Source organism: Notolepis coatsorum, assembly GCF_963971535.1.
Source record: "Notolepis coatsorum genome assembly, chromosome: 15".
NCBI lineage: Eukaryota > Metazoa > Chordata > Actinopteri > Aulopiformes > Paralepididae > Notolepis > Notolepis coatsorum.
In genome coordinates this window covers 76309328-76335453 of record NC_140179.1, presented here as the reverse complement: position 1 = coordinate 76335453, position 26126 = coordinate 76309328, and the positions used below count along the sequence as shown (strand labels likewise).

At 44.3% G+C, this 26126-nt stretch overlaps 1 protein-coding gene across 1 annotated transcript in view; it reads right to left on the bottom strand.

Moving 5' to 3' along the window:
- golgb1 (golgin B1) overlaps positions 1 to 25347 on the bottom strand; it is a 74660-nt gene extending 49313 nt beyond the window's left edge. The window contains exons 1-8 of the mRNA XM_084330699.1: positions 22526 to 25347; positions 21408 to 21486; positions 16284 to 16472; positions 10480 to 10593; positions 8406 to 8600; positions 6671 to 6793; positions 2865 to 2978; positions 939 to 1662 (exon numbers count right to left, since the gene is read on the bottom strand). Of these exons, the coding sequence (XP_084186825.1) occupies positions 939 to 1662; positions 2865 to 2978; positions 6671 to 6793; positions 8406 to 8600; positions 10480 to 10593; positions 16284 to 16472; positions 21408 to 21476 (1528 nt within the window). The 5' untranslated portion in view covers positions 21477 to 21486; positions 22526 to 25347. The remainder of the gene's footprint in view (positions 1 to 938; positions 1663 to 2864; positions 2979 to 6670; positions 6794 to 8405; positions 8601 to 10479; positions 10594 to 16283; positions 16473 to 21407; positions 21487 to 22525) is intronic.
- Between the last annotated feature and the right edge of the window lie 779 nt (positions 25348 to 26126).

Here is a 26126-nt window from a genome sequence, read left to right as displayed (position 1 = left end):
CAAAGTGCTTATGGGCGGAGCCAGGCCATAACAGCCTGAAATCCAGAGGCTGAAAAATGATGGTTTTGAGTACTTGATTAGAAATATAAACCAATGCATTTTTTTGAAAAAAAACGTACAGATGTCTTCAATAGACTAACATGAATTGTGTAAAGTTGCCCAAATAGTGCTAGGAATAGTAAAATAGTTCCCCTTTAAGCACAATAGAATAATATAATTAAGAAATAAAATATAGGCCAGGGCTGTACAACTGTAAATAAGAGGTTGAATAAAATCATATAGGATATATAAACTAAAAACACGATAGAATATAGTACAATTTTAAGTAAAAGTTAAATAGGAATAGGCCAGGGCTGTACAACTGGGCAGATGTGGTCAATGATATACACTAATTAGAATGAGGTAACAATACAGTGGGCAAGTATATAGATACAGTGGATTAATGGACTGCTGCCGGTGTATAGCTTTCGGGGGTGGGGGTTGTCATAAATACTTCCAAGTAATTCTGCTACAAACGGCTAATAATAGGGAGGTGTAGTCTGACGTCACTGGTTGTTCCACCCGTATAGGGATTTATCATTTGGAATTTATCATCTGCCGCTTGGAAATTGAAAAGCTTTCCATTTTTGCACAAAATGAGTTCCCTTCTATCACTAACATTTTTGTTTAAGCATTCTTGGTTGAAATAAAATTTGGCGATTTTATTTATGATTAATTGCGAATATTTTCATGTTGAGCTATAGATTGTGGATGAATAAGCACAGAAAGGTACACAGTGCAAATATTCATGCTTTATTTGTTTTAAACGAGACGATTTAGAAATGGGCAATGGGGAAATACATTGCGTTGGACAGAGGGTGGAACACGAAAAAACGGCAATGACGTAACCACTACACCTCCCTATATCGAAGCTTTGGAGCCTGCGTGGTGCTTTTTACCCTGAAGGAACTCCGCGGTGTGGGTGACGTGGGCATAGCGCTCCTCACTCTCCCTCTGGCCCTCTCTCAAACCCCTCAGCTGGGCCTCCAGAGACCGCAGCGCGCCCACGGACAGGCTCGAGTCTGTCGGAGAGCAGTGGCTCGCCTCCTCCTCCGCTCCGTCCATCTCACCTGGAGCCAGGCAGGAGCGCAGGCTTATCCACGCCTCAGCCAGGGCCTCAGCCCTCCTCTGGCTCTCCCCCTGCTCCTCCCTCAAGAACGCCAGCTCTTCCTCTAGCTTCTCAACGTTCATCCTCTCACGGGTGGCCGCCACCTCCGCCTCTTTCAGGGACACTAGCTCTCTCTCAAGCCGAGCGATTTCCAACTCGTCTTTCTCCGAGGCGTCTCGGCTCACTCGGACGGCCGCAAGCTCCGATTCTTTCACGGAAGCCAGCTCTTTCTCTAATCTGGCGACTTCCATCTCCCGTTTCTCCACAGCCTCCTCCTGGGCCTGGCTAGCACTGAGCGCTCCACGCTCCACATCTCTCAGGGAGGCCAGCTCCCTCTCCAGGCTGACCACCACCTCCCCTCTCTCCCTCTCAGAGGCCTCCTGGCTCGCTCTGAGGGCCTCCAGCTCCGCGCCCGTCCTGCTGGCGTGCTGAGCCCACTGCTGCCTCTCTTCCTCCCTCTGCCTGCCGGCCTCGGCCAACTCCTGTTCCATCTGTCGGAACTGAGCGGTCAGGATCTGAAGAGATAAGAGCGAGAGATAAAAGAGAGAGAGATATGGAGAAAGGCGGAAATAGAGAGAGGGTGTTTATTTGTTTATTTATGGATCCCCATTAGTCTCTACACCCATGGGTGAAAGACTATTCTTCCTGGGGTTCTAACACACAACATTACAGTACATTACAGTAACAAAAAAACAATAAAAACATAAAAAACACCTTAGCCTAACCACATTCTCAACAACTTCAAAAAAAAACACAAAGGCTCCAACCACAAATACAATACTAACTAAACTACGGTAACTAACTAAACTAACAATACTAACTAAATAAATCAGTAACTCAACTTTATTTCACCATTCATAACAGCATCCTTCAACTTTTTCTTAAAAGTAAATTTGTTGCTGATCATCTTTATCTTCACAGGTATACAATTCCAGTAATGTATATGCAGTAGCTCTATACATTACGCTGTGGGTGAGTATGGGCTGTGTGGTTGTGCCAAAATGTGGTTGTGACGTCAAATAATGAGGTCTTACCAGAAGTGGGATGTGTCCGTCTTTGAATAGTCATTTATCAATCTACAACAATATTCGTTCTACGTGTCACTAGGCCTTGTCCCCGACTAAGGATTTGTGTAGTCGACTACTATTTGGGCTGTGGGGGGTGCTTAATGTCTGAAGGAGTCGACTGAAGGCTTCTTGTCCTCTGCGAAAGCATGCAATTGATCCACTGATGGATACATCTTGATATTTGTCTAGTCTAGTGTGTTCATTAGATGGGTGAAATCCTCTTTCAGTGCCTCTGTGCCTGTTTTCTTAGGCAGTTAGCCTCGCTGGTATGCACGGCATTAGCGTTAGCCTCGCTTCTAGGCCTCTTTGCTTTTGGAATCCCAATATTTTTTTGCATTAGACTAGGAGGTTGGCAGTCGACTACGGCTCCTTTCGATCGATTAGTCGACTATTCTACTAATCGAAGGTCAGCCCTACGTGTCACACATCAATACGCGTTCCCCCTGTTCCTTCTCGAACACTTATTGTATGGAAATAGTCTTTGACTAATAGTCTATTTTGTTTTTTAAACTTGTTTTATGTTTCTATGTTCGAGACAAATAAAAATCAAATCAAATCAAATACATAATTGAATATCAGCAGGATACTATTGAACAGAAACACGCTCAGGTGGCTCAGAATGGCGTGGAGCGAGGCAGGAGGACCCGTACCTGTTTCTGTTGATCGGCATTGTTGAGTTCCTGCTGGAGCATCTCCAACACGTGGGACCGGGACCGCAAGGCCTCCTCCAGCTCCTCGCCCCGCCGCTGGGACACATGCAGGGCCTGCGGAGCACAAACACACAGACAGATAAGAGATCCACTCGGTCTGCATTAGTAGCCGACACAATTTGAAGAAAAAAGTCAAATCCTGGCTCCTCGACAATGTTAAAAACTAGATTTTAAAATGCATGAAAATGTTGTCCGATACATTGTTGTCTGTGGCTACGTTTGTACTGCATTTAAAATGTACATGTCTATGTAGTTTGTCAAATTGTTATTTGTGGTCATGTTATGTATCGCTTGTCTGTCTGAGAGCAAGGACCACAATGCGGAAATAAGTCTTGACTTTTTGTGTAGCATCCTTGATGTTTTCTGGAATCTTGTATTTTTTTAAACGTCAATTGAAATAAAATTAAATAAAATCAGATCGGTTGAAGCACAACATACATTACAACACCATTAGGCAGACGAGCACAGTAACAGTCTGCTGCTTCAAGGGCACAGCAGCACAGAGAACAATGTCTCCTCCACACAGAGTGACGCACACACTCTGAAAATAATGAAATGACACCAAAATAGACCAATTAACCCTTTCACTGCCACACTACAGAAGGTTAACCCTTTGGGTCACCAACGCAAGAGACACCGGGTTTGACTCCGGCTGTCGGCGTTGCCTCCGGCTTGGGCCAGTCGTCATACTAACTCATTGGCAGAGTCAGCGGGAGGGGAGTTGATGGGTGGTAATCTGGACGTTGTGGACAGCGACTCCTACAGGTCGGTTGGGGGACGCCTGCACAGCAGAGACAGGAAGTATCGGGGGTAGTGTGAGCCTCCCACACGTTACTCCTCGCCAATGAGAGTCCGTGCTGGCAGGTGAAAAGATGCGACAGGCTGCCTCCTCGTGTACCGGAGGGGACATGTGATGCAAGGCTTCTATCCTCCCCACAACCGGCCAGTGGGGGGCATATGCGAGCAACGTTCAAGACAGGGGAGGGGAGAATTGGCACAATGGAATTGGGATGGGAGAAAAAATAGAAAAGAGGAGAAAAAGTGGATAAAAAAAGAAGGTTAACCCTTTAGTGTGATAGTAAAGGGTTAACCTTCTGTAGTGTGACAGTGAAAGGGTTAACCTTCTGTGTATTGTCGCAGTGAAAGGGTTAATAGTGTCTTTTCACTCTCTTGAACCCTTTGTTGGGCCAAAAACAGTATTGAGGAGAACCACTTTGGCCCCCCGGCCCTATAGGGAGGTGTAGTCTGACGTCACTTTGGACCGCCCGCGAGGTCCACCCGTATAGGGATTTATCATTGGGGAAAATGGATTATCAGCTATTGTAACAATTCTGCGTCATGAACATTGGAAAGCTTTCCATTTTTTTGCACAAAATGAGTTCCCTTCCATCACTAACATTATTGTTTAAGCGTTTTTGGTTGAAATAAAATTCAGCGATTTTTTTTACGATTAACTCATTTAACGCCAGTCACGAGTAAAGTCGGGTTAACTCGCCAATCGTTCAGCGCCAATCACGAGTAAAGTCGGGTTTTAATCGTTATTTCTTTTATTAGCTATATCCATTCATTTTCATCCATCCAGCCTGATGTTATCATTGGGAATGGGTCTGAGCTAGTAAAAGGGCAAATACCGCCACCTACGCCTTCCAGCCGGTATTGCACTCTATTAGAAATGGTGTACCGGTAGTTCCTTTTCAGGGCCGATCTGAGCCGTGCGGGCGGGGTTTAAATACTCAGACGAGGCAGGCCTTTACAACGATGGCATGGTACACTAACCCCGCCCGCCTGTTCATGTGTAATGCTTGGTAATGTGGGACAGACCTCCACAAGCAGTATTTGGAATGGCGATCAGATTATTTTTTGCATTACATCAGAGACCAGGTAAGGACTCTATATAAAATCTTGCGTTGATCTGATATTTCTTTCTACCGCGATCGACGCTGTCTGTGTGTGTGTGTGGCTGTTTACCGTTGAGTGCAGGAGGTGGCGGGGGGAGCTCTGCGCTACGAGGGCCATTTCATGTATGCATGAGGAAGGATAATAATGATAATCTAGCGTTGATTTCAGGAAGATTCGATAATCAAGCAAAAAATGACAACGTCTTTTCCTGGCATTACTAAGAATCACCAAAACTATACTCATTCAAAATGGTATAAAACGGAAATGTACGGATGAAAAAACAATCTGTTTTGTACATGTTGACTAGAAGCAACTCACTGACAATCGAGGGGTGTATTAGACCCATAGCTATAATATAAGATATATTTTAAGCACTCGCAAATCTCGCAGTCCCCCCATTGATTAAAGCAATGGCGTACTAGCGCCCTCTGGCGCATTAACACTTTCAGAGCCCTTGCTTAACCTTGATTTACCCGTTGAATGCCACCATCCACTTCAATGTTAGCGTTAAAAATGCCTAATCTATGTTTTAAATTATGGCTATGTGTCTAATCTGCCCGTCGCTTTATCAATGACTCGTTTGCAGTCAACATTGTCGAAGCGGATTGTTTTTTTATTGGTTCATTTTAGTTTTATAGCATTTTGAAAAGCCCTCGTTTTCAAGGAAAATATAAAGATTCTATGATAAAAGACATTTACTGGAATATTCTTGAATACACAAAAACTGTCATTTTTCGGCCTATTTATGAATCATTTTCAAATAAACGCTAGATTATCGATAGTATATGTGTACGTATGCACGCTATAGACGCAAGCTGAAAAATCGATTCTCTTATTTCCTCATCAGCGATCGCGCACACACAGACACATCGGGCAAACGCTGAGATCTCAGCTAATACAACTCTGATTATCCCAAGACTGGTAAAATAGATTCCTTACCTCAGATCAGATGTTCTCCAAAAAGATTATTCCAATTCCCGATCGCCATTCCAAATATCGATCACGCTTATTGATTGATTATTGGCTGCTGTGAATATATATTCCAGGCTGATTCCCGTCCCGCGATGACTTCCATGTTGATCAGACTTCTTGCCAGCACAAGGAGCCAGCTGGCTCCGCCTCTACATATCTACAGATCCCAGGTCAGTCTAAGCGACTAAGCGACTGACCTGCAGTTACACAGGGATAGACGATAGGGGGCGCTTTTTTCCATTCTGAGCTCCTGTAGGGGCTGGTGTACCAACGGGAGACTCGGTTGATGAAATATGATTTCAGATCGCTAATAAAACAATAAAACGATATTTGTCGTCGTGGGCACTCAACGGGGGGGCTGATAAAACGAGATATGTCGTCCGTGGCACTGAAAGGGTTAAGCGATGGCGCAGAATGAGTTAATTGCGAATATTTTCATGTTGAGCTATAGATTGTGGATGAATGCACACAGAAAGGTACACCATGCCAATGTTCATGCTTTATCTGTTTTAAACGAGACGATTTAGAAATGTGCAATGGGGAAACAGCAATGACGTAACCACTACACCTCCCTATAGACCAGGAAGTAACCACTACACCTCCCTATAGACCAGGAAGTAACCACTACACCTCCCTATAGACCAGGAAGTAACTACTACACCTCCCTATAGACCAGGAAGTAACTACTACACCTCCCTATAGACCAGGAAGTAATCACTACACCTCCCTATAGACCAGGAAGTAACCACTACAGCTCCCTATAGACCAGGAAGTAACCACTACACCTCCCTATAGACCAGGAAGTAACCACTACACCTCCCTATGCACCGTGTATGGATGAATGAATGGTTCAGGGGCTGCTGCTGTGTTTATACCTGCTGGAGGTCAGGGTCATCCTGAGGTCGGGCCGAGACCGTCAGCAGCTCCTCCTCGTGCTTCTGAATCTGCTCCTGGAAGCGAGTGTCCTTCTCGAGGACCACCGCCTGTAGCACTTGTAGCTGGTTACGCAAGATAAGAGAAGGCGAGAGAAGAAGAACTTTATTATCCCTGTGGAGGAAATTACAAAACAGGATAAAAAGGCTAAAGGGTAAACAAGCCCACGGCACCACTACATAGGTGGTGCCAATTGATTCAAGATTAAAGAGGTTTATTCATCACATACATACACAAGACATATAGTGAAATGAAGGTGGCCATGCCCGCTTCGATTGTGCAAAGAATACAAATACGGTAATAATAATAGAATAAAATAGAATAGAAATAAAATAATTGGTGGCAACAATCAATGTTAAAGTAGGTGGTTACACACTCTAGCAGGAGAGCAGATTCCTCCTGCAAGCATCATCTAAATCAAAGAGCAGTTCCACTGCATTGAGAGGCAGGCCATGCTAGCCAGTGTAGCCAGTTAGCTTTGCAATAACTCCGTGCCCTTTGCAATTTCCTCCCACCCACCCACCCCCTCCTAATGTACAGTCTCCTCCCCATCATATGTATATATTTTCTGTTAGGATCTCTGGGTAACAGTACTGTATGTCATGTATGTCCCCATCATGTCATAAATGTCATGTATGTTGTGTATGTCATAAATGTCACTATGAATTGAAAATGGGGGACCCTGATGTAAACAAGACAAACGTCTTTCTCTGGTCTGCATCCCCTTAACAATTGTGTGTATTGAGCCGCAATTGAGAGAAACGCAATGGTTTGAAAGCTCTGCGTTGCTAATAAACATTTTAAATAATTTTTATAAACGTGTAAACAGCGAAGAACGTATGGCTGCTCTCCCCCGAACGCCGCAATGAGGAGTAGGGTATCTGCAGAGCCGCACTGCCGTCTCGGTGATGTTTACACGTTTATATATATTTTTTTAAATGTTTATTAGCAACGCCGAGCTTTCAAACCATTGCGTTTCTCTGTCCAAGACCCTTGTGCAACTGTGAGTACCTTTGAAATTCCTCTGCGCTACTTGTATAACAAACGTTTCGCGTCGGACCAGTTCTTCAGAGTTAAAATAGGGTGGTTTCCTATGGGGGAGCAAGGGACTGTGGATTCACGCGGCCAAACCTTACGAAAGGGGATATCAATCAGCAAACCATTAGGCCTAACATTACCATACCAAATCAACATAGAGGGCGCAATCATTCCAAATGACCAAAATAAATTATTTCTGCTTCTGCTTCATGATAAATATATACACAATATAGAATAACATTTAATTTTTTTTTATAAACTGGTCAACACTGGTCAACCCAGCTTTATTTCCGTCTTTGTGTGCCTGATGCGCATGCGCTGTGATCACAGCGCAGGTGCATCAGGCAGCTAAAGCCGCTTTGAGCAGTGTTGACCAGTTTATAAAAAATATTTTAAATGTTTATTAGCAACGGCGAGCTTTCAAACCCTAGCATTTGTCTGTCCGAAACCCTCGTGCAACTGTGAGTACCTTTGAAATGTCTCTGCGATACTTGTACGAGAAGCGTTTTGATAGAGAAAAGCGAGACAGACTTAATTGTAGGAATTTTACATGGTGGAATAAGGGACTGTGTATCCACTCGGTGCATCACAGTCACGAAAAGGGTTAGGACAGAGTCCATTCCATCATCGCTGTGTTACCTGCTCAGCATGTGTGCTTTGCTCCTCCTGAAGGAGGTGCTGGGTGGTCTGGAGGCGCTCCTGGAGGGTGCTGTTGTTAGCCTCCTCCTCGCTCAGTTTGGCTCTCAGATCCTGCAGCTCCTGCAGCCCCTGCAGCTCCTGCAGCTCCTGCTCCCCGGCGCCTGAGTCTCCTGTAAAGGAGCTTTCTGGGCTCCGCTGTAAACAAAAACAGATTATCATCAACAACCTTTATTTATACTCGAAAAGACAATTGAGGTCACCCTCATTTTCAATGTCGTCGCGACTTTACGGACATTTCAATGCACACATTTCTACAATATAACAATAATAAATATTAATAACTATCTATAGTATAAAATTAACATGGGCATAAAATCAGCACACAGATTGACAGAATAAAAAACAATGCATAAATTGCAGACATAAGAATAAGTATAAAAGACAATAAAAGTAGTGCAATGTAAACGTGCAGACTTAATAATGGCATAAAATAAAAGTACAATGTCGCTCGAAGGCATGTGCACCCCCCCGGAACAGTCAGTCCCCCAAACACCCCACACATCAATTACCTACCACATCCCCATCCAAGAAGCACCCCCCGATAAAGCATGCCATGACCGAAGGAAAACACAAAACAGCCCGCGCGCCACTCACACCGCCATGCACGGCGATGGGAATGCCACCCCTGGCGGGCCGCCCCATCTCCTCCGGTCCTGGTGGAAAACCACCACAAGGAAAACCAGCGAATCCCACGCCCCCGCCCCCAAACTCCACAGAGGAATGACAGGCCACGCGCTCCAGGACCCGCAGCCACGCCAAAGGAGACACGACTCCAAACACAGATATAGGACAACAATCAAGGAAATGTTTTGGTTATCTGAATCGAAGGATGAATTCTGGAGCACATGGTCAACATGGCAATTTTATTGGTGCAAACAGATGTGTTAATACGTTTTTGAATGTGTCTTCTTCAGAATCAGCTAAAGACGAGGCTAAATTACCAGTTTGTGGTTAGTTTATAGTAAATGTGTTTGGTTGGTATCCGTTAGATTGCACAAGATCGCTGTAAAACTACATTGATAGAAAGGATTCTCATGTGTTAACCTTACGGTTGGAGAACGCCAAAATTACAAGGTACGCTATACCAGCTTGGATCAAGTTTACAATACCACCATTAACAATATTAATTCATCTATATTTTGTATTCAAAATAAAAATATATGCAATGAGAAATACCGTTTTTAACCTGTTAAGCCGTAGGGTCCCCCAATTGGGAGTTAGGGTTAGAATTGATCGGATACATGCTAATTCTATCTCTCGTTAAAAAGAAACGCAAGGAAATGACTAAATCCAGATTTAACATTGCCATTGGAAAGAGGAGCTTTTTCCCTACCCATAGATGTATGATTGTCATAATAAGGTCAAGGTCAAGTTCAAGGTCAAATATGAATTTATAATTCAAATGAATTACAATTTATTACTGTATCTACAAATCCTTCGGTTTAATCATCTTCCCTTTATTCATTTGCTTAGATTATTTGTACACTTGATCTCAAGAAGGTGCTGAATGAGCTCAGTGAGTGAAATCAATAGCACCTCGATGTTTTCATGGTGTTATTCACCGGCAAAAGAAAATCATAATTTATATTCTCCTTTGTTTCATCACAATTTATTCAAGTCTAGTAACAGACACAATATTTCTGACACTGGGAATACATTCCCCCAGGTCCCTAGATGTTCCTAGATACCAAGAACATGCAAATTGACCTTGTAGAAGTGGAGCAATCTTCCATTTACTTGGGCATGTACCTTTAGGCGGAATTTCAGAAAATAGGGCTACAGCTTAACATTAATGAAAGGTGCACTTGATAAAAAAGAAAGAGAAAATATTGAAGAAATAAAACTAAATAAATACTGTTCTATTGTTGAAGAAATAAAACAAAACATGTGAAGTGAAAAAATACGTTCTGTTGTGGTCATGCTGCTCAGGCCTAGACCTGTAATAAAACTATAAGCTCTGCAAAATACAACAATGCTATGCCGTTATTATTATTCACGCTCTCTCCCAACTCACCGCAGCTCCTTCCTGTCCCTTCAGGTCAGCGATCTGTTTGCCGAGTGAAACCATCTTGGCTTTGGCCTGTAGCTTGAGCTTGGTGAACCGGGCCTCTGCAGTTTCCCTTTCATCCTACAAACACAAGAGGAATAAAAGCATTCAAAGCTAAGGCCTTTTCACACAGTAGCCATTGACTCGTCATAAGATTGGTAAATAAAGGTGTGGAATCTCAAAGAGGCACACGCACAGTCACAGTATTTTACAGGCGCTGGGGAAGCAAATAATTCATCCAAGAAAAAAGAGAAAATACCCGCACACTCCTTTGTGTTCAACATTACGCCAACATGCGGCTAAGTGGCGCAGTGGGCAAGGAGCTCGCCACTAATGCAGGAGATGCTGGGTTCGAGCCCAGCTCTCGGCATTGCTACCAGCTTGGCTGGTCATTCATACTAACACAATTGGCAGTGTTAGGGGTGGGAAGCTGGTGGGTGGGGATCGGACGTTGTGGACAGCGACTCCTACAGGTCGGTTGGTGCGCCTGTGCAGCAGAATCAGGAAGTGACGGGGGCAGCGTGAGCCTCCCACATGCTACTCCTCGCCACTGAGAGATCGCGCTGTGCAGGTGAAAAGATGCGACGGCTGCCTCCTCGTGTACCGGAGGGGACACGTGATGCAAGGCTTCGTCCACATTGCAGCCGACCAGTGGGAGGCATGGCCTAACAATGTTCGAGACAGGGGAGGGTAGAATTGGATAAACACGAAATTGGGATGGGAGAAAAATTTTAAATGGGAGAAAAAGTAGATTAAAAAAAAAACATTACGCCAGCATTATGGTTTAAAGCAGGGGCCGGCAACCCTAGGCACTGGCACGGGAGCATTGGCATTTTTTTTTTACTTCACTTTTAATATTTTGCGCTGGACTTTTGTCACATTTATCTTGTCGAAATCCTCCCACAGGTTATGGCGGCTGGGTGGCGCAGCGGACATTGCGCTCGTCACGAACGCAAGAGACACCGGGTTCGAATTCGGCTGTCGGCGTTGCCTCCGGCTTGGGCCGGCCGTCATACTGGCTCAATTGGCAGAGTCAGCGGGTGGAAGTCGATGGGGTGGTAATCTGGACGTTGTGGACAGCGACTCCTACAGGTCGGTTGGGGGACGCCTGCACAGCAGAGACAGGAAATGGCGGGGGTAGTGTGAGCCTCCCACACGTTACACCTCGCCAATTAGAGTCCGCGCTGGCAGGTGAAAAAATGCGACAGGCTGCCTCCTCGTGTACAGGAGGGGACACGTGATGCAAGGCTTCTATCCTCCCTACAACCGACCAGTGGGGGGCATATGCGAGCAACGTTCAAGACAGGGGAGAATTGGAAACAGCAAAAATTGGGATCGGAGAAAAAATTGAAAATAAGGAGAAAAAGTGGATAAAAAAAAGAAATCCTTCCACAGGTTATTTTTTGTAAGTCGACTCTTTTGCACACCCGTATGACATGTCAAATCACCTCTTGAACAGCCATTGGCTACACTTTTTTCTTTATTTTGTTTGATTGAAGGTAGCCTATATGAGGCCTCCCGCTCGCATTTCCCATGGCAATCACACACAGTGCCGCGGTTGCGTTCTGCATAGTTGTAGATGTCATGATGGCAACCCCGCTAGCTAAGAAAGCTAAAGTAAAGGAGCTTTATGTTTGGAAAATGTTCTTAATGAGGTTATGGCTACGGTGGCAAAGATTGTTAACTTCGTAGTTAACTGCTCAAGGAAATACAAAGCTTGCATACAAAGATGTCCCGCTCTACTCTGCGGTTAGGTGGCTACGCTGCGGAAAAGTTTGTCGGCTGCTTTGATAAAAAAAAAAGGCCAAGACTACCCAGAACTCGAGGACGAGAAGTGAAGTGGGTTGTGAAACTGATGTTTCTCACAGATATTACCGGATACGTCAACAAGCTCAATCTCCGACTGCAAGGTGCAGGGCAGACTGTTTTGGACATGTTTCGGAGTTCATACGACGATTTGGGGACAAGGCAAAACAGGGATCACATCACACTGACGTGTGTGTGTGTGTGTGTGTGTGTGTGTGTGTGTGTGTGTGTGTGTGTGTGTGTGTGTGTGTGTGTGTGTGTGTGTGTGTGTGTGTGTGTGTGTGTGTGTATGAGAGTGTCGGGCTAGGGGAGCTGTCCACCTTGTATGTGGTGCGCACGATTGCTTGGTAATGTGAACTACGTCATATCTGATTGATTGAAAACTTTATTAACAGATTGCAGAATGGGTACAATACAGTACGGCTGCTCGACATTAGCCTGGTGAGTGCTGTCATGTTAACGTTAGCCGCCTCAGTTAAACATTCGCCTGGTAACGTGAGTGCTGTCATGTTAACATTAGCCGCCTCAGTTAAACCTTGCGACACCTCGTTAGATGAGGCTTGCGAATCCCCCTCGCCGGATTCCTCTTTTTTTCGTCTATTTTTTGCTCAAAATGAATGGACAAATGAGAGTGAAATGGTCGCACTGTATGTTGCCGTTTGTCTCCATCGCTTTGTTTCCCCCAATTCAGATTTAGGGTTATGTATCTCGAGGCTGGAGACAGCATGTCCTCTTTTTTGGAAATCAAAATATGGTCACCCTAGGGTTGATACAACCATAATAATAATATGGTTAACCCATTCTCCGCCAATCACGTGTTAAAGGCGGCTTTCTCTGCCATGCGTTGTCTGCCAATAACGCCGTAAGGCGTGTTTGAGATCAATATTTCATATTTTCGTCATGGTATTCATATTTCACCCACGGAGTCTTGGCTGATGCTGTAGGACTCCGCACAACTCTGCAACGCTTCAATACTGCCACCTGGTGGCCGATCGGCGAGTTGCAACCGGAAGTCGATAATTGTGACCCCGGTGTGTCTCCCTATTCCGTCCGGCCACTCGTTTATCGTCCCGGGACTCAATCCACACACCGTGGACAATGGATCGTTGCCATAACTCAATAAACAACCAGATTTGAGCGTATATTAGTATTATACAAACCGGAACTGGATCGCCTCGATCAACATCACATAATTGGGAACTGTTTGCTCCACTCTCATCGCCCAACGCTACGAGGAGACTGACATGATACATTTATCATTTTCTATACAAACTGCTCTGATCAATATATCACCCACACTACATAAATCATTTAACGTCGGTCATTGAATTATAAACGACCCCCCCCCCCTCCGTTCACCCGCAGATGATCAGTCATGACGTTTAGGACCATGTAGAGTTGACATTTTTAATATAGCATGGATCGGTATCAAACTGCATTTGATAATCTAATATGCATTTATGCCTATATCTCACGTTCTATGAAATACTGCAGAAAACGATAAAAACATAATTATACTCTAGACAGTATTTTAGTATGAATGAAAAAGTTAAACGTTCCTACATCCTGAACGATAGATAATTGATGTTGAATGGGCCATAGTAATGTCATTTTAGCAATACAATTTAAAAAGTTATAGCCCTGCAAAGAAGGTGAACATCTCCATAGACAAATAGCGCTGGCAGAGGATGGTTTAGGATGATCAAAGTGGTGGCAGAGAATGGGTTAATAATAATGTAATAATAATGTAAAAATTATCATTAAAAATACCTGATTATGAGAGAAAATGTGTCTTTAAAATGCTGTTACAATACATGTAGCCTATATGGATGGAATATTGTTGATATGGCACACTAGCTGACGTTATGAGAGCCAACGTTGCTACGTACTGTACAAGTGCATTGGTTTAGTGCTCTTCCTACTTCCTGTTGCTGCTAAAAAAGTACAAGTGCATTGGTTTAGTGCACGTTATGAGAGCTAACGTTGCAACCTACTAGACATTGGTTTAGCATTGGTTTAGTGCACGTTATGAGAGCCAACGTTGCTACCTACTAGTTATTGGTCTAGTGCACTTCCTACTTCCAGTTGCTGCTAAACAAGTACAAGTGCATTGGTTTAGTGCATTTCCTACTTCCTAACTGGCTAACGTTATGAGACATAACACAAAGACGCTATGGCTTGGAAAAGCCTTATGGATCCATAAGGCTTGGAAAAGCCTTATGGACCCAACTCTTTAGATGAGGGAACGGGTACATACGCACAAAATACGCGACCACTAATAAAAACGTAACTACACTAACGTTATGAGAGCTAACATTGCTACCTACTGTACAAGTGCATTGGTTTAGTGCATTTCCTACTTCCGGTTGCTACTGAACGGACATGTTTGTGCGGACCTGTTCTCCCAAACTGGTCAGCAAATTACTGTTTTCATTTTTACGTTATTATTATTATTTTTTTTAAACATTGATCTTAACTGATCACTGTGACTTTATTGCTTTTATCGTTATATATGCCTATGTTTGTGTACAGCACTGGTTTAAAGGAACACACCAACATTATGGGAAATGCACTTGGGCAAAAAAAAAATATTGTTTGGTTCCTGTTGGTTGTCAGTTAAGGCCATGGGTAGGTAGGGAATTTATTTTATTTAATTTTTTCCCACGGCGACTATGGATAGGGAATGTCTTTATTTAATTAAAATGTTCACAACAACATGGATGCATGTACTCTGCCAGCATGTTTAATATCCATAATACTAAAGGTTTGACTAAGATTTTTATGAAACTTTATTGTAATTTTTTTTTATAAAGTTTTTATCTTTTTTTTTACTCATAAAATAAATTGGGTCGCACCTAAATCGGCAGGGTCGGTCGGCAACCGGAACCAAACCATTATTTTTTTTAGGCCTTATCGTCTTCTCCAGAGTCAGACAAGAAGATAGATACCAGTTTCCTCCACTGTGCATTCAGTAGAAAGCTAGCCTAGCTTAGCACAAATGGATGGAAGCGGAATACGGACCAGCTAGCCGCTGTTGGCCAAAAAAAATAACTCTGCCAGAGTTTTAAGATAAGCTTGTGGTCCGTATCCGCTTCCATTCACTCTCCCTCTCTCTCTCTCCCTCACACACACACACACTCACTCACCCACTAACACTCTCTCCCCTCACCTATATATCTGTATGGCCCCCGTAAACCCCCCCCCCCCTCCCACCCACCCCCTCCTAATGTACAGTTTCCTCCCTCTCCCTGTATGTATATATCTTCTGTTAGGATCTCAGTTTAACAGTACTGTATATTTGCATATCTTGTATGTCACAAATGTAACAGTACTTTATACCTGTATGTCAGAAATGTCATGATATATATCTGTATGTCATTAATGTCACAATGAATTGAAAATGGAGGACCCTGATGTAAACAAGACGAAAGTCTTTCTCTGGGTCTGCATCCCCTTAGCAATTGTGTGTATTGCTGTTCGAGCCCAGCGCTCCACATTGCTTTCAGTTTAGCTGGTCGTCCGTACTAATACACATTGGCAGTATTAGGGGGTGGGAAACTGATGGGTGGGGATCGGGCGTTGTGGACAGCGACTCCTACAGGTCGGTTGGTGCGCCTGCGCAGTAGAATCAGCAAGCGATGGGGGCGGCGGCCCTCCAAAGCGCAGACCCCTGACGCTGAAAGATCACGCCGCGCAGGTGAAAAGATGAGACTGCTGTTACCTCGAGTATCGGAGGGGACTTGTGCTATGTATGACTTAGTCCACATTGCAGCCGGCTTGTGGGAGGCAAGAAACAGCGTTCGAGACAGGGGAGGGTTGAATTGGATGATACGAAATTGGGATGGGAGAAAAATTGAAAATGGGAGAAAAAGTGGATAAAAAAAAAGAAATTGTGTGTATTGAGCCGTACCGTATTGTACCCATTCTGCAATCTGTTAATAAAGTCTTCAATCAATCAATCAAACCTTGAGCTGCGTGTCCTTGCTGGCCAGCGCCGTGTCCTTGTTGGCCAGTTCACCGTCCCGGTCTCTGATGAGTCCCTTCAGCTGCACCACCAGCTGCTCCAGGTGAGCCAGACGCTCCAGGGTCTCCTCAGACCCTCCCGACTCCTGGCCTGCTGCCTCCCCTGGAGGGGGCTGAGGCACCAGCTCGGCCTGCACACACACGCACGTAAAGACAGGAATATAATATTTAACCCTTTCACTGCCACACGACAACAGGTTAACCCTTTCACTGTGACAATACAGAAGGTTAGCCCTTTACTATCAGACAACCGACGGCGATGCTCCATCATTAGCTCTGCGGATGCGGAGCTAATGATGCTAATGATGGAGCATCGCCGTCGGTTGTGTGATAGTAAAGGGTTAACCTTCTGTCGTGTGGCAGTGAAAGGGTTAAGGCTGAGACGATATGCCATTTGGAAGAATCGATAAATCGGGACCAAACTATCGATAAATATCGTTTTTTTTTAATTATTATTTAAAAGAAAGTAGTTTTTTTCTTTATCTTACATTTTTTTTATATATATTTTTTTTTAAATATTCGCAAAATAACGTGGGACTTCTTGCTGCACCTTTTACTTGTGGAGGAGGCGGAGAGCAACGAAGAATGCCATCTTTTCAAATTATAGCGTAAATTGGTAGCGTTACCGAAAAACGGCAGTTTCGCTTTACATACGTTGCAAACAACAAATATATTGTACACATGCAAAAAAAATCAATAAGTGGCGCCACTTATCGATTTCACGCAGTTATCGATAATTATCTATAAATCGATAAGTGGTCTCTCAACCTTAATAATAATATCTGAACTAGAGAAGGGCACCTCCCAACTACCAGCACTGCCTACTTGTGGTAAACTTGCGTTCCTTCAATTGTTTTATGTTGCATGATGATCATGAATACATTTATTACGTATTGTATTTTTTATGTTTATCTGTCCATCCTCAGTACATTTACTATCAATATAATAATACTCCTGACTTCATCTGGTCTTTCCAAATGCACACACAGAAAGGGAGAATGCCCCTCCACCCCCCTTCCCCAGTCCCCACTAATGTACCTCTGCTATTCTCTCTATGGCTCTGATCAGGGTTAGCTTGTTAGATTCAGATTCAGATTACTTTATTCACCATATTGCAGTACAAATGGTGTGATTTGACGATTACAGTGCATGCGTTTCACAATTTAGAACAATACAACAGTAATAAATAATAAATAATTATAAGTAAAGTGCAAGACAGGACAGAACAGTGAGACAACAATAAGACTGTAAAAAGTGCAGTGGTAGGGGACATGGAAACGGTGCAGCATAGTTCAAGTCCGGAGGTCCAGCCCTAGCAGCTCGCCATAGAGGGGGGGAGCAGGGGGACACCTGACTCGTTTACCAGGCGAGCTGCTGAGGGGAAGAAGCTGAGTCTATGGCGGGACTTTAATGTCTTGGGCAGCCGTAGCCGTCTGCCGTGGGGGAGCATGGTGAAGAGGTTGTGAAGCGGGTGGGCGGGGTCTGCCATGATTTTCCTCGCCCTCCTCAAGGCCCTGGAGGAGTGTAGGGACTCGAGGGAGGGAAGGGGGCAGCCGATCACCCTCTCCGCTGATCGGATCACCCGCTGCAGCTTGGCCTTGTCCCTGACCGTGGCTGCAGGGAACCAGGTGATGATGGAGAGGGTGAGGATGGACTGGATGATGGCAGTGTAAAACTGGACCATCATAGTCCTCGGCAGCCTGAACTTCCTCAGCTGACGAAGGAAGAACATCCTCTTCCGGGCCTTTTTATTGAGAGCGATGGTGTTCGGCTCCCATTTCAGGTCCCGGGAGAGTGTCATGCCGAGGAAGCGGCAGGACTCCACAGAGGCCACCGGGGTGCCTCCCAGAATGATCGGGGAGGGGGGGGCTGCCTTCCGCCTGAAGTCCACTACCATCTCCACTGTTTTCTGGGTGTTGAGGTCCAGGTTGTTGCAGCTGCACCAGCTCAGCAGCCTCTCGATCTCCCTCCTGTAGGCGGACTCGTCCCCCCTGGATATGAGACCCACCAGGGTGGTGTCGTCCGCAAACTTCAGGAGTATGACCGAGGGGTGCAGAGAGACGCAGCTGTTGGTGTACAGGGAGAATAGTAGTGGGGACAGAACGCAGCCCTGTGGGGAGCCAGTGCTGATGGACTTGGGATCGGAGATGTTAATTCCCAACTTCACCCGCTGAGACCTGTTTGTCAGGAAGTCCGTAATCCACCTGCAGGTAGAGTCCGGCACCTGCAGCAGGGACATCTGGTGCTCCAGGATGTGCTGGAGGATGGTGTTGAAGGCCGAGCTGAAGTCCACCAACAGAATCCTGGCGTAGGTCCGTGCAGTGTCCAGGTGTTCCAGGACATAATGCAGAGCCATGTTCACAGCATCGTCCGTGGAACGGTTGGCTCTGTATTCAAACTGCAGGGGGTCCAGGAGAGGGTCTGTGGTGGACTTCAGGTGGGCCAGGACAAGGCGCTCAAAGACCTTCATGACCACAGACGTCAGGGCGACCGGTCTGTAGTTGTTAAGGCCTGTGACCTTGGCCTTCTTGGGGACGGGGATGATGGTCGAGGCCTTAAAACATGCTGGGACCCGACACAGCTCCAGTGAGGTGTTAAAAATGTTAGTGAACACTGGGGACAGCTGGTCAGCGCAGTGCTTCAAGGTGGCAGGTGAGATAGAGTCAGGACTGGCTGCCTTCCGGGGGTTTTGACTCTTGAACAGGCGGTTCACCTCTCTTTCTGTGACAGAGAGGGGGGGGGGGGGGTGTGGCGGGAGAGGGGAAAGGGAAGGGGGGGAGGGGTCGTGGTAGGGGAGACAGGGTTACCACTGGGGACCGGGGGGGATGATTGTGGTCTGGGGGTGTGAGGAAAGGGGGCCGGGGGTTCCTTGTCAAACCTGCAGTAGAATTCATTTAGCTCATTAGCCAGGAGAAGGTTGTCAGACGTCTGTGGGGATTTAGGCTTGTAGTTGGTGATGGTTTTGAGACCTTTCCAGACTGAGGAGGAGTTTCCCTCGGAGAACTGCAGCTGCAGTTTCCCCGAGAAGCGCTGTTTCGCCTCCTTGACTGCGCTCTCGAATCTGTACTTGGCCTCCTTAAAACTAGCCTTGTCCCCACTACGTCTGGCCTTCTCCTTCCCAACCCTCAGCTGTCTCAGCTGGGCTGTAAACCAGGGTTTGTCGTTGTTATAGACTTTCCTGGAGCGGAAGGGGACACACTCCTCCTCACAGAAGCTGACAAATGACGTCACAGTCTCTGTAATCGTCCAGGTTGTTGCCGGCCTCTGGCCCCGCCCACTCCAGGAAGCCCTGGTCGCAGCCTGCACGCTCCAGCCAAGCGCTGAGTTTATCCCGAGCGTCACCGGACCACACTTTGAAGCGTCTTACTACAGGTTTACAGATTTTTTATTTCTGCCTGTAGCAAGGGATCAAATGGATTAAATCATGATCGCTGTTGCCCAGCGCAGCACGGGAGACAGAATGGTAGGCTCGATGTATTGTACAGTAGCAGTGGTCTAACGTGTTCGCTGCCCGGGTCGGACATGTAACTTGTTGCCGGTATCTCGGGGGAGCCCGGCTGGGATTAGCCTGGTTAAAGTCACCGAGGGCGATCACCAGACTATCAGGATGTTTTAGTTCAGCTCTTAGAATCTGCTCGGCCAGTGCGTCTTGTGCAGTGTTTACATCTGCGTCGGGTGGAATATACACACACGTGAGGATAATACAGCTGAACTCACGGGGGGAGTAAAATGGCAGAGTAAAAATAAGGATTCTAAGTGAGTGGAACAGTGCTGGTCCATCACTGTAACATCCGAGCTCCAGCGATCGTTTACAAAGAGCAACAACCCCCCGCCTCGAGACTTGTTTACTGCCACAAAGTCACGGTCAGCCCGATGCACGGAGAAACCCTCCAGCTCCACCGCTTCATCGGGGATGAGAGGTGACAGATGGGTCTCCGTGAACGCGAACACTGCTGTTGAGCGAAAGTCATTGTTCTTTGCTACAAGGGACCGGAGCTCATCCATTTTATTTAGTGATGCACGATATATCGGCCGCCGATATAATATCGGCCGATATGGCCGTTTTTTTACACATCGGTATCGGTCCGATATCAAGATAGGGCCGATATTAAAAAAAAAAAAAAAAAAAAAAAAAAAAACATTTTTTTAATCTTTTTTTTTTTTTATTATTATTATCTTTTTTTTCTTCTTTTTACATGTTTTGGCCTTAAATAGTTTCAAAATATCAGTCATTTCTGAAAATAAGTTGCAAAAGTAAAAAAAATTATGCATTTTGGAAAATAGCTCTTTATTTGATTATCATAAAAAAGTGTTTTCTATACAGAGATATCGACATCGGTAAATATCGGTATCGGCCAGAACAGCAATATTAATATCGGTTATCGGTATCGGCCACAATTTTCACATCGGTGCATCACTAATTTTATTGCAAAGAGAGTTCACGTTTGAGAGGAAGATACCCGGGAGTGGAGGACGAGATCCCCTCCGGCGAAGGCGAGCCAGCCCTTTTGCCGCGCTGACCCACCTCACAGCCTGGGTGAAGACCGCGGTTCCCCTCACGAGCAGATGCGTGGATTGGGTGAGTAGTTGAGGGAAAATGTCAAGTGGGATTGATTTCCCAATGTTCAGCAGTTCTTCTTTAGTGTAAGAAGTGACACAGGACGCTGGAACTAAACAAAACAAACAGAACACAATGCATAGCAACGCCACAGCTGCCATGGACGGCGCCATCTTGGAACGCCCACTCTCCTTAGACATTACGCTAACGTAATGTTAATTTCGGTCTTTAACGCGACGTGGGCATAAAGGAATGGCGATGATGCATTTGACCCGTTGCGGAATAAAACAGCAATGACTTATTTCGGGTCGCAAAATAGACGCTTCAGTTTCAGACGCTACTGATGTGCTGTTGGGCGGATACTCGCCACGGGATTTTCAAAATAAGAGTATCGCAATATGAACCGATTTACGTTGCATTGATCCTATTGGATAATTGATAACGATGTATCGTCCCACCCCTACTGCATTGAGGAAAAAACTAAAATGTTTGCATGATGTTCTCTCACCTGTGGGTCTCCATCTGGAGCCTCCTCTCCAGAGAGCTCCTGGAGGACTGTGGCCAGCCGACTGAACATCGAGACGGCACTGTGTTGGGAGACAACAAGCTGAGGTTTCAGGCTTAGTGTTAACTTGTACCCATAAGAGCATATGGCAGACACTGGGCAGTGGATTCTCCTTTGCTTAAGTTGAAGAAACCTCTGAAAGTTGAATTTCAATCAAATAAAATAAAAGTACTGCACTTGACAGCCTTGTCAAAAGTCCTGTACCAGATCCTATACCAGATCTACAAATATACAGTACTGTTTGTGATACAAAAATAGTCTAAAAAAGAGAGTATATACATTTGAGGGGGAAGAAACTGTACATTGGATGAGGTTGGGGGGGCTGTACATTGGAAGGGGTTAACTGAACTGCGCTGTTCGTGGTGCTGAAATTCCAAATCTTATGTGGTTTTGATTGATTGATTGAAAATTGTATTAACAGATTACAGAATGGGTACAATACAATACGGCTCAATACACACAATTGTTAAGGGGATGCAGACCAGAGAAAGACGTTTGTCTTGTTTACATCAGGGTCCCCCCGGTGGGAGTGGTTAGTCTAGTGGTCACATATAAAACATTGCTGTTCCTCCATTATGTGCAAACAACAAAACTCAGGCAACAACATCTTGGATGACAACACCCACTTAAACGAGCTGAACCGGACAATATCGACTTATCCCGAACACAGCACTGTCTGCGGCTGCGTCGCTCCTTTGTGAACGGGCTCAGAGATGATTAGAGAAATGGATGCTGCCTAACTTTCCTCTTGTCTTGGACAATGGTGTCTTCAAATATAGTAAGCATATTGATATTATTCAAATGCACTGATTTGAAAATACCGCGTCGCGTGAACTTATACATGAACTACTAGTAGAGTAGCTTCTGTCGCTTTTTAGCTAACCCTTGTTAGCTTTCCAGTTCTATCGCAGCTTGCTAAACAAGAAGCAGCAGCAGCACACAAACAAGAGCTAAAACACTTTGTTGCGGTGCTAATTTTTTTGTAATTTAATGACAACTATTTAGTGCTACTACCATGGGAATGGTGGCATTTTTTTTTATTGAAGGAACAGCTCACTAACCTGTACTGTAGTGCTGCTCAGATATGTGATTTTATTCCTTGTATTTTGGTATCCCGTACTCGGCTGCTTCCTGAGCAGAGCAGCCACATCACCACAACATGAACCCGGAAACTAAACCTACACGAACCAGGAAACTAAACCTACACGAACCCGGAAACTAAACCTGCAGCTCCGCTGCGATTGGGCTGTAAGTAAGGGACTGTCGACAAATTACCCCACTGTTTACACAGTCACCGCTGCTGTCACCTTAGGGACCATCTACGTGACATTGACAACCACAAAACGTAAAATGTGCACATGAGAGCCAAAAAAAAAACCAAGTGCTTTATTTTCATCCAAAAATACAGAATCCCCCCCCCTCTTCCCGTACATTTCGGAATCGTAACAAGGCTGAACTTTTGCAAGGATGGTCAATCGAAGACTAGATTTGATCATCAACCATGGCAGACAGCTGGGACGGAGCCTCCTGCTGCTCGCCCACTACGCCTCTGTGTTTGTGGCCTCCATGGGCCTCTTTATCACCCTGATAGTGGAGGGGGTGAGGTGGACCACGTTCTTCACACGCTGCACCATCGCAGTGATCGGCTCCCTCCACCGACGCCTGCTGTGGTGGAGTAATAGAGGAGGTGGTGGTGTTGTTAGGGAGCACTCCCCGCCGGCACCCGCGCCAGGTTGATTTCACTCAAGTCTTTTTTTTTTATGGTTTTATTTGCACGGACAGCCAAATCGAGACGGAACAGACTTGGGGCCAAGAATGGGATACACTACATGAGAACCCAAACCGACATTGAAGTTGAAACTGAATGTGAAGCTGTGAAGGACCGAGGACAGCAGGATGGACAGCAGGGCAGAGGGGCCTTTACTGAAGTTACAGTATCTATTTACTTTGTAAACTTACTTCTAACAGCCTTTTGTCTCTATAACAGTGTTGTATTTCTTTTTATTTGTAGTCTAAATGTCGTTTTTTCCCATGTATTGATATTGTCAATATGCAACCACTATCAGGAAACAAGTTCCAAAAAAAGCATGAATGTACCAGATCTTAGATACACAGGATAATCCCTGGTATTGACGCTCACCAGCAATACCTGATCAATCATATGACTGTTAATGCTGGCATTCCAGAGCCTAGTTTTGATGAGTTTCGTGTCTTACATACAGGTGTATGCCCATTGCCCAGCCCATATGGGCTTACAAGACACATAAACAATAAGTATATAATAGTATACTTGACAAATTATGACATATAGACCTTATTTGTATTAAATTATAATGTAAAATATTGTAAGGAAGGGGCAGGGCTTGATACGTTTATTTTTTTTACTTCCCCCTGTTCCTTCTCGAACACTTATTGTATAAACAATAAGTATATAATAGTATACTTGACAAATTATGACATATAGACCAAGATTTAAAGGAACACACCTTTATGCCTATGTATTAGGCATATTTCTTCTCATTTGGATAATTGGGTATATAAAAAACTGTACTTATTTTATTTTTCATTATTTGTTATATTATTTGTATTAAATTATAATGTAAAATATTGTAAGGAAGGGGCAGGGCTTGATACGTTTATTTTTTTTACTTCCCCCTGTTCCTTCTCGAACACTTATTGTATGGAAATAGTCTTTGACTATTTGCCTTTTTGTTTTTTAAACTTGTTGCCATTACTGAAAATACACACATACCTTGGTCGGTGAAGAAAGAACCCATTCGCTCTTCTGCTCAGACATAAGCACTTCTTCTTCCATTAGGCTAAAAACATTGTCAACATTGAGAACTGCTCTATATCTTACTCTAGTCTCTCTGGTATTCAGGTTATGGAGAGACTTGGTTCATATTCACAAATTGAAACCGAGCTATACAGTATTATGGGAATTTTATGTGAATTTTACTTTAGGGTGGATTTTCCCTTTAACTACAGTAGAGCTACAGCTGTTTTTCATTTCACTGTGTCACAGAAAGCCAGATGTTTTACAGTACAACTGAAGGATATTTCATGTTTATTTCATTTTAGCTTGACCAATATGTTTAAAATTCACACAGAGATACAATTTCACTTTGGTTCAAACATTAGTGCATATCTTCCTATCATGAACAGTGAGCCACCAGTAAAGGCCTTTTAACTTCCTGTGTTGCAGCTTGTGAATCATACTTCTTCCAACACATGATGATATACAGGCTAAAACTGGATGACTGAAATCATATTGATTTCAACAGACTGCAAGTTGAATACACACCTATTCAAATGCCCTCATCTATTATAATCAACTGTTACATCTTTATCACATCGTTTAAAGTTGGACCGAAACCAAAGCAGCAGTTAAATGTGTGTTATGGGCATATGAACGATGTTATCGAACATTGTTGGCCAGTTGTGAGAATGTTCTATTGAAGGACATTCATTCATTCAAGGTAATGGAAAACCACGTTGGAATTTTTTGTTACTGGATGTATGCTACTATATTCGAACAAAGCCATTTGTTTTCAGAAATTACGTGCCATACTGTTCTAAAGCACTTGAAGAGGGTTGAAGAGTTACTAACACAAGGTGCCATATTTCTGGTATTGAAGTTGGGCCTCATTTATCAAGGAAAATACACATCATTTGTACAGAGAGCTTTTTCAAATTAAACAGACATAATAGTTCCTTGGAAACTGTTGGTTTACGTCGGCTATTTTGTGTTTTAAGTTGGCTAAATTGTGGCACAGTATTTTATTAACTTGTTGCAACCTTTTACACATATGATATGAGAATATTGATAAATGAGGCCCATTGAGATCAAATATCTTTCTTAAAGGGTATTCATGTGAGAATAATCCACAAACCTTTACTGTAAAGGCAATGATCGCCTTTTTTGTTCATGACTGTGGTATCTAAATAAACACTACTACCAACTTATTTTATATCATTCTTCATTTTTTGTCTCAAAGCTATAGACAACAATGGCACACTACAGGGTAACAACAACACTGTATCTCTCCAAACAAAACTGCATCATAACTGTTCTAAGTAGGGATGTTCGATATTGGCTTTTTTACCGATATACCGATATTGTCCAACTCTTAATCTCCGATACCGATATCAATGATACCGATATATGCGGGGTTTCCCCCCCAAAAAAACTGAATAATTTCAGGTAATTAACATTACATATCTCTTGTTGTGGAATTAACACAACATTCTGCATACTTTTGACAATAAATAAAATAAGAATTTGTTCTTACTTGCTTGCCTGGGTAAATAAAGGTTAAATAAATGTTAAAAAAATAAATAAAAATAGATTTTTTTTAAACCGATACCGATCGTTTCCGATATTACATTTTAATGCCAATATCGGCCGATAATATCGGACAAGGACATCCCTAGTTCTAAGAGCTCAAGGAGAACATTGTGACCGTTCTCTGAAGCTGAGGGGAGGGGGGGGGGGTAACACGGGGTGGAGAGACTGGTCGTCAGCATGTTCCTGCTGAGTACACCAGGTGGTGGCGGATGGGCCACCCTCCCTATACAGTTGGGCTCCCTAAGCCGTTCATCTGTTCCCACACCTGAAGTACAGCCAGCGATTACACCCAAGGAGAAAACACAGACAGGCGT